Source organism: Musa acuminata, chromosome BXJ1-3, assembly GCF_036884655.1.
Source record: "Musa acuminata AAA Group cultivar baxijiao chromosome BXJ1-3, Cavendish_Baxijiao_AAA, whole genome shotgun sequence".
Lineage (NCBI taxonomy): Eukaryota > Viridiplantae > Streptophyta > Magnoliopsida > Zingiberales > Musaceae > Musa > Musa acuminata.
Genome location: NC_088329.1, coordinates 11,938,450 through 11,947,903, shown reverse-complemented (window position 1 = coordinate 11,947,903; position 9,454 = coordinate 11,938,450). Strand labels below are relative to the sequence as shown.

The 9,454-nt window shown below is 45.8% G+C and overlaps 2 protein-coding genes across 2 annotated transcripts; both read right to left on the bottom strand.

Annotated features, from left to right (window-relative positions):
• Positions 1 to 294: 294 nt before the first annotated feature.
• On the bottom strand, positions 295 to 1,651 carry LOC135623134 (zinc finger protein ZAT5-like). Its single transcript, XM_065125716.1, has one exon. The coding sequence runs from the start codon at positions 1,356 to 1,358 to the stop codon at positions 498 to 500; it is 861 nt and encodes a 286-aa protein (XP_064981788.1). The 5' UTR covers positions 1,359 to 1,651; the 3' UTR covers positions 295 to 497.
• A 3,016-nt stretch (positions 1,652 to 4,667) lies between these two features.
• Positions 4,668 to 6,961, bottom strand: LOC135623129 (uncharacterized). Its single transcript, XM_065125702.1, has one exon. It carries the CDS (start codon positions 6,889 to 6,891, stop codon positions 4,981 to 4,983), a length of 1,911 nt encoding a protein of 636 aa, XP_064981774.1. The 5' UTR covers positions 6,892 to 6,961; the 3' UTR covers positions 4,668 to 4,980.
• Between the last annotated feature and the right edge of the window lie 2,493 nt (positions 6,962 to 9,454).

Here is a 9,454-nt window from a genome sequence, read left to right as displayed (position 1 = left end):
CAAGTGTGCGCTTGCTGGGTAGGGAAGATACCTACTTGCCTCGTTCTCAACTCTTCCTTTTATTCTTCTGGCACTTAATGTGAAGGGTGTTGGCTTCCAAACAAAACAATCTCATGGGAAGAACCTGATCCATATCCTTTTCCTTGGTGGTGGAGAAGCCAATACCCCCAAAGCTGATGACTCCTCACACTCGTACTGTTCTCAAGCTTCCCGTTGTCTTCCTCATGACCGCAAGTTCAAGACAACAATAAAGGCGACAAAAGAACAATAAATATGCAAGACTACACGTCTTCCTGAGCACAATAATCTTCCTTTGTAAACCATGAAACGATCAAAGTAAGAAAGAATCCAAAGTATCAATCTTGTTTGTTACACACACAAATTAGACTCACACGATAATGATCCCCATAATTAATCTCTAATTTGATCCTGTAAGAAGAGGATAATATTTAGAGAAAAGGAAAAGTTCAAAGGAGTTTGCTTCTGGTATTGCACGCTTAGTAATGGCAATCCACCAGCGGCGACGCCGAGAAGACAAGCGGCTGCTCGCCTTCGAAGGGAAAGGCGGTCATGGCGGGTGGCAATATGGGAAGCTCCTCATGGTCACCGTCGGATGGCGCGGGAAGGTTTAGATCCAACGAGAGAACAAAGCTCTCCTTCTTAAGCTCTGGCGATTCTTTGGTCGTCATCAACGGCCGGTGCCGCCTCATGTGGCCGCCGAGCGCCTGGCCGGACGAGAATTCCGATCCACAGATGGAGCACTCATGCACCCTCGACTTGTTACTGCCACCGCTGATGGAGTTGCCATCATTTGGAGCCACTAATGGCTTGGAGAACGAGTTCACGCTGATCTGTAGCCCATCTTCCTCGGCCGCCGCCGGTACCATCATCCTGGGCTTCTTGTGGCTGGCACGGTGCCCCCCGAGCGCTTGGAACGAAGGAAAGCATTTATAGCAAGTCTTGCACTCGTAAACGCACGCTCCGGCCTTTGCGTCCGTCGTCGCCACGGCGGCCTCGGCCGAACCTAGGCTCGTGCACTTCTCGGTGCCACCACCGCGGTCGATGCCTTCTTCCGGTGCCGATTCAGGCTTCGGGTCAACGTTTCGTCCGCGGGAGAGGAGAACGAGGCAATTGGCCATGTCTTCGTCTTCCTCGGTGATGCTACTGGAGAACTCGGCGGAGGACGCGGACGAGGTGGTCGGCCCCGTGAGTGCCGAGGCCGGTGGTAGGTGGACCCTGCGCCGCTTCGTCCGCTTGCCCTTGACGACGGCACGAGCACCACGGTCGTTGTTGTTGCAGCTGCTGCTACTGCTACTGTTGTGGTGGTGGTATTCTTTGCCTTCCTCCCCAGAATCCATCGCTCTACTTCTCCCTCAAGAGGCCAAAAACAGAGAGACGGAGATACGGGTGGAAGTAGAAGAAAGAGTGTGGGATGGAAGTGGGAGCGATGTGGATATCTATATACATCGGGAATGGGTTGTTGGAGTCTTATTTATAGAGGGAATAGCGAAGTCAAGAGTCACCCCATTCGCCCACTGACAACAGTAACTTTGATTTAGTCTTATGCTCTTCCGTTGCCAAGCTCATTGATTCCTCACACAAGGATTAAATGTCACCGAAGCAAAGGCCAGAAGAAGAGTAACCCAAGTCTAATAGCACTATCATCTCTCATGTGGGATTGGTATCAAGTGAAGACGGATCGATGAAGGGATTCTATGTTGGTTAGCGTGGACTCGATGCCTGATGCCACGGTAATGACAGAAGGATATAAGATCATAAACATATGTTGGTTTGTTGGACCACAGCAAAAGCATGCTACTTCCACAAAAAGTCCCAAAACAAGAGACCCATTGCTTTTGAGCCACGATTCTTGAGGACAGGACTGGGGATGGAAGACTGAAACCACATAAAATGCGCCACTTATTCTTGCATCACAGCTTTTAGTGGTTGGTGTTCCATTGGAGACGAAAGGAATTAGATAAGAGGAGTATTCCATGTGCTGCTACTAACACAGAGCTTTACTTGTTCTCAAACTGCTTCAAAAGGAGTCCCGACTGTTCCTCTGAAAAGGACCAGTTTAAAGATGGTCGTGACAAGCAGTAGTGGCCGCGGTGTAAGCAGCCCCCCACATATCTCTCACCACACCAGGAAACCATCCTCTCCCCTCTTCTCTGTCCCTACAGTCGATAGATAACAACAGCATAGCAATTGCTTGTAGTATTTTGACCTCTACCTAAATGCACATCTGAGTTAAGGAATCCGTGGACGTAATCCGGTGATGTGTCTTTGTGCCAAGAGATGCGCTGTGAGTTGTGGGTGGGGAGTCAACGAGGGGTGGGCGAAGAAGAGTGGATTAAGGAGGGCAGATTCTTGGCGTAAGGAATTGCTGTTTAGAGTGATAGTGAGGGGCACGTAACGGCAACACGAGGCCAACTCTTCTCCTGTATGCCTCTCGTGCCACCATTATTAGTTGGTGGTGCAAGCAAGGCATCCGAGACACATGGCTTTCTCCCTCCCTCCCTCCCCCATTTGCAAGCTATCCTAGTTTTCAAGTGCTTATTATTTATTCCCCCGATCTAATCTAATCTCATTCAGCATTCTTTTTCGCAAGGTAATTTATTATTGCTGGACCTGTTCAATACAAACCTTGCTTTTGATTGTTCAATCACTGGTTCATTCTGATTGGAAGATTTATTCGCTGTCATTCACTTTAATATTTCATTATTCACAGTTAAATAAACTATGGATTTAGTAGAAGATCCCATTGAATTGGATACACAAAATTGCTCGAGTCATCATAGAAGATCCCAGACAAGTGGTTCATCGATTTCTTATTTTTGAGAATCGAAACCAACAGTTCACAATTATATATATATATATATATATATATATATATATATATATTTTAAATTATACTTTTTAAAAATTTAAACTATTATTAATTAACAAAATAAAAACTCGATAGTTCGAACCATATATATATATATATATATATATATATATATATATATATATATATATATATATATATATATATATATAGTTCTTAAAATACAAGAACCGAAACCGTCGATTCTGGCATCGGGTCAACCTTGGCATGACCGTAAAATTAGTCCATTATTTAGGAGCGTGGATCACGTCGTGTGTTTGGAAATGTTTTCTACAGTTCCAAATGACACACCATTGGTAGAAATGGGGGCTCCCACGTGTCAGTCTAATCCATGACCACGAACCATAAAACAGCAGAGGAGCATTCACTCGAAAAAGAAGAGTAAAGCAACGAGCTTGTGATCCACAGATGAATCACTGGTTCCTTTCAAAACACCGTCCGAGACATCACACGAGACTATAAAAGCATGGACGAAACCAAGAAAGCAACGTTGCTGTGCAATTTAAAATTGTGGTCTCTAATCAGAATTATTTCCTGTACTCTGCGGGATGGGGATGAAGAGGAGAGAGATGGGTAGTAGATAGCATCACTTTTTGTGTTGGTTTGCATTGAATAGAATTTGGGTAGGACTCGCATACACATTAAGAGTTCTTAGTCATCAGACACATCAGGTAGGAGGATGACAAAGTTGTTCCCGTGATCATGGCGATGGATGAAGCAAAAACAAGTGTGATCTGTCAAAGTAACTGCATCAAAGCTAAAAGCAACCTGCATATGATCTCCAAAGGAGGTTGGCAGACCACAGGTTATAAAGAAACTTGTGTTCAGGAAACATTTCACGGACAGATCTTCAAAAAGCATGAGAGAGAGAGAGAGAGAGAGAGAGAGGGCAAAAAAGGAGTCCACGCTGTTGCTCCACAGCCAAAGAACAAAAACGTGCATTCATACACCTTTCGTTGTAGACCCATCATGTCACAGCTGCATGTGATAAGACAAATTACTAATTAACTTGATAGATCTACAATCAGGTAGCACGAAAATGCACCAAGTCCAAGTTAATAACAACAAACCCATCTAGCCATTACAAATCGACTCATCTCCTTCCACATCAAGACTCAAACATAGCCCAAATCACTGATCCACATGAGGCCCATCCTAATAGTGGTCCATCTACGATAATCATTTCTTAATTGGACCATCATAATTCTTAATACTATATTCACCCTAATACCATTGTCGCAATCCGACTAAATGTGATAATAAATTCATTTACTTGGCGTGAAAACCACACTGTCCAAAAGGCTCAAACTCAGTTAATAATAGTAGGCTCATCTAACCCTTCGACTCGAGGCTCTTCTTACATCCAGAGGTGTTACAGATCAGCCACATCAAGACACCATTGCTTTAGATGAAGGTTGTGCATTACGGCATATTTATCATGTAAAAAGCATGATACCATAATACCAGTTGGTGCATTCAAAATACTGCTGGTAGTAACAAGAAAAAGTATGCCGATCACAAATTAAGAACCCTTCTAAACATAATTTGAGTGTCTATAAGAAGAGGCCATCCTTAGTGTGAATGATCGATTAAATTACTACTTGTAAATAAGAAGCATAATGATCCTGCGTAATGAGCCTGATGCAATGCACTTAAGTTGAGTAAAAGCCGTGATCTTGATGCGTGATCATGGGGGAAAAAAAAAGAAGGAAAAATTTAGGCTAACCAGTAAAGCTTGACATACCCTAACATATGACAAGATCCGATGAATGTTGAATACAACAGCAATGTGGCTTGCAGCTTACCGATCCGAATCAGTTTAATTTGAAGAGCTCTTCCAGATCTCAACATATCAACTAATCTTGATGCACCCAAGTAAGTCGAAAGAAAGCTGTGATCTGTCTGATACACAACACTTTTGAGGGTGATGAAAGAAAGAAAAGAAAAGAAACAGCGTTCATGGCATAACCTGACATACTGTGATGAGATGTAATGTCCACTGACTGACTGACCTGCAACTCACAAACCTGAATCAGCTAAAATTGGAGATCTCTTCAAAATCCTACCATACCAGTTGATCCACAAGCCATTCAAGAGGCTGTGCGACAAGTATTGACCCCATCTTTGCAATCGCCGGTGAGATCGTTAAAGGTCTCCAGCTGCTTCTTGCCCCTCAGAAACACCTCTGTGTCCACTTCTCCCCTCATGTACCCGTCGAACTCCACCGGAATCCCATTGTTTAGCTTCTTTGTTTCCTCGTACCAATCGCTATTCTCCCCCCACAGGTCTTTGAAATCGTCGAGAAAATGAGTGGAGTACTTGTCCTTGAGTGGATCGAACAAGGAGGTGTCGGGCTCATTGGTCGCGATGTACAGGTGCCTTCCGTCTTCGATCTTGTCCCTAAGCGTCGACAGCAGGGCCTCCGGGGAAGTGTCCGCGGCCAAATTAGGCCACTGCTGGGTGTTGCTCGCCTTCTCCCCCCTCACCACGTGGACCGAGTCGAAATCCCACTTCAATCTCGAAGCAATGCCGGAGACTATGTCCATCAAGCGGGGAGATTTCCAGATGAGGTGCCATGGCCGCTGGATCACCGACTCCGTCTCCCCTTCGCAGACCCGGTACCAGTAGTTGTCCGGCTCGACGGCCCCGAACTTGCGCATGATCAGGGTGCCCTTCACCTTGGCGAGCTTCATGGGCGTGACCCTCAAGTCCTCGACGAGGTGGAGGCTGAGCTTGTCCTTCTTCTGCCACAGCGCCCAATCGTTCCAGAACTGGCGCTGGTCGAGGACCGAGGCGGAGTCCCTCAAGTGCTCGAAGTCGAAGTAGAACCTGAAATCCTTGCCCTCCTCGTCCTGATTCGTGGACGAGTACTTGGACGAGAGGCAAATGGTGAGGTCCATGACGAGAGTCCGGTTCAGATACTGGGCTTCGCCGAGTGCGCAGAGGAAGCTCCACAGGTAATGGTTCATATTCTTGCACCGATCGCCCCCGCCAGAGTAGATCAGGTACCTGCTGCTGCTGAACTTGCCCTCGGACTCGACCACCGGAAGGGAGTCGTTCACGGACTCGCCAACCACGGGGACGACGAGCGGGACCGCGGCCTGCGATGAGATAGGGATCTTATTTATCGCGAACTCGCCGGCGCCGTCGTTAGCGCCCTTTTTCGGTTTCTTCTTCTTTCGGGCATTGACGCCAGTGTGGTAGTCGCCGATCCTGACGATGGAATAAACGCAGCCGCGTGAGCGTGTGATCTCGAACCGGCGGTAGTCCTTGTAGAAGCCGGCGCGCTTGGCGTCCTTGGGGCGGAACCGCCAGGCCATGTCGCAGGAACCGCCGCCGTCGCCGTCGCCGCCGCGCACCGGCTTGCCGAAGCGGTAAAAGTGGACGTCGCGGAAGGACTCGATGGTGGCGCGCATCATTAGGTGGAAGACCTCCGGGTCGGCGCAGTTGATGGGGGCGGCATCGTCACAGTCGGTGCTGTCCCCGCCGGCGGCCGTCGCGGCGGCGGAAGAACTGTTGGAGTCGGGGAGGTCGGCGAGGTGGATGGCAGCGGGGTCATCGGTGGAAGCGGAGGACGAGGAGGCGTTCAGGAAGTCCTCACCGGTGCGGAGGGGGGCGTCATCGGGGCGGAAGGTAGCGTTGGTGGAGGAGGTGAGGAAGGCGGTGATCTTGGAGGAGGCCGCGGAGGGGGAGGAGGGGAGAAGGAGGGGGTCGTCTGGGCGGTAGGTGGCGGCAATGATGCTGAAGGCGAGCACGCCGACGACGAAGAGGGCGAAGCAGAGGTTGCCGACGAGGTGGAGGGCGGTGTGGCCCAGCGCGTCGGCCCGGAAGCTCCCGGTCCGGTTCAGGAGGAGCGACGGGCTATGATTATGCATACCGGACGAGCGAGAGACACCTAAAGACGAGTGGGTAGGTGATGGAAAGGGACCGACGAGAGAAGCGATGGAGTTTAGTGATTGGGGATCGGAAGTAGAAGAGATTAGTGGCGCTCGACCGACCATGAGAGAGAGACTTATGGGCGAAGCTTTTGTTGTCAGCGCCGTGGATTTCACGGCGTCATTCTCACCACTTGGCCCTGGCGATTCCTGACGGAGACCGAGTCCCACGGTATCTCTGTTATGCTGCCTTATTGCCTTTTTTTATTTTTATTTTTATTTTTCTTTCTTCTATTTTATATTTAATTAATATTGTCACTTTTGAATGGTAGAAACTCGAAGCGACTTTACGTTTTTACTCCTTATAGATATCTTGGAATTAATATCACCAACCAAATCGGAAGCATGTACATGTAAAAATATAAAGTCGGATTTAGGTTTGCATTACTCGGATATTTTATCGAATAATCAATCATATCCGAAATAGAATATAATGAATTACATGATAATTGATATATTCTTTTTTTTATTCATGACTTATACTTAATGGACCTGATTAAAATAATTAATAAACTGTTTGGTTACACGTGCAAAGTGTCTCTATCAGCAATTGAAGATCAAAACTAAACTATAAAATCAAGAGCAAATAGATTTTAGATGTCTTTATGTAAATCATCCCTCTTCTATTCATTACGGCTTCGTCAAGAACCCAATAATCATATCAATTGTCTGAAATTATAGATAACATGTGGACCCTATCCATTGGCATTCTCATTGGTCCATACTTAAAGATTTTTTTATTCTAAAAAAACCCTCAATTTTATTTTTTTTATTTAAAACATTTTATTTATGGATTACTCAATATTTTTTATTTTCTAAATGATGATATTATCTTTGGTCTCCACCCCATCAGTCATTGTCTTCACCGCACTATTTTAGATAATATTATCTTTGGTCTATGCCCCATCGATCATTGTCTTCACCGCACTATCTCTTCCTTGATTGTCATTGTTAGGACCATATGGGCACTGGGTGGGGGGCGGAGGTTGAAAAATTTCATTCGATAAAATTCGTATTGGAAAGACGTTTAACTTAAAAATATTCGTAAGCATAGTGAATAAATAAATTAGTTTATAATAAGAATGAAAAACATAAAGTAAATACAAATCGATTTATAGTAGTTCGATCATTGTGACCTATGCCCACTCCCGATTCCTCTTCACTCGAGACCATCGGCTTCCACTATCGATCTTTTTTCTAACGGGCGAAGATCAACTAGCCTTACTATAGAGCAATCTAGGGGTAACATCACATGCGCAGCAGAAGAACAGAAAATAAAATTCTCAGATTTCCCAAAAAGATGTTCATCGTCATGCGTAGATTAGTGCGCAAAATCTACAAAATCGAAAACTGTATATATAAAAGATTATGTTTTACTTAAGGAGATCGTATATCCCTGAATCCATACAGATCTATAGGATAGGATGAAGGAAGTCAAGCATCCTCCTCTTTAGCGGTGATCCACACAATAGGGCTACAATGATGCTCCTCGCTTCACTGCCCAAATCTATACACCTAGAGGAGGAGAAGGGGAGAGGAGAATAGGAGGTGACAACCAAAAACCTCTCTAGCCTATGAGTGTTTGGTTCTCTCTTATTTATAAGACCCCCATATCAACTTAACCCTAATGGATCATGCCCTATTTGTTAAGATCAAGAGCAGCACTAAGAGGGGGGGGGGGGGGGTGGGGGGGATGAATTAGTGTAGCGAAAAAATTATCGTTTTCAAAAGTCTTCGTTTCGATTAAAATTGATTCTGACGAAAATCGTTTTGTAAAGATTTTAACTTGAAAGTGTATGAGAGTATAGAGAAGGCAGTAAGAAGGTAAAGTAGTGTGCAATAAAGGTAAATTGCTTAAAATGAAATGCAAACCAGAATTTAGAGTGGTTCGGTTGTTATGACCTACATCCACTTTCGGATTCCTCCTCCGTCGAGGTCATTGGCGTCTACTAATGGCCTTCCTTCAATAGGCGAAGACCAACTATCTTTTACAGCGCTTTCTCCTTTTCACGGGTTTAGGAGATAACCCTTATAAGTCTCACACATCTCTTGAATGATCTCAACACTTAGAAAGGGAGGAGGAGGACTCTAACACTTTTTACAATACTTTAACACTCAAGAATTTAAGATTATGCCAATGCTTTATTGCCCTTTCTTGCAGAAAAGGGTGGGGTATTTATATGCCCCAATTGGCTTCAGAATTGGAGCAAAAAAGTGTCACATCCCTGGATTTCGGGGTACTGGCGGTACCACCGCCTGACACCTGATATTGGGCGGTACGACCGCTTGATAGAGCTCGGAGATCGAGCTCTGACGGTACCACCGCTGAGAGCATTAACTATCAATGGTACCACCGACCAGTCTGGGCGGTACAATCACCCAGAGCACCTGGGAGACCGAGTCCCGAGCGGTGCCACCATTGACCGTGACTTCAGGTATTGAGTGAGCTATTCAACCAGCCCAATTCAACTCTGTTAAGGGCCCAGTTGGCCCCTATCTGAGTTAGCAGGATTACCTCTCAATCCTAACTCAACTAATGTACTAACTACGATTAAGGCAAGCGATTAGTTCGGTATGTCAATTTCTCTCGGCGATTCTTCGACGAACTTCTCGGCTAGTCTTCAGGCAT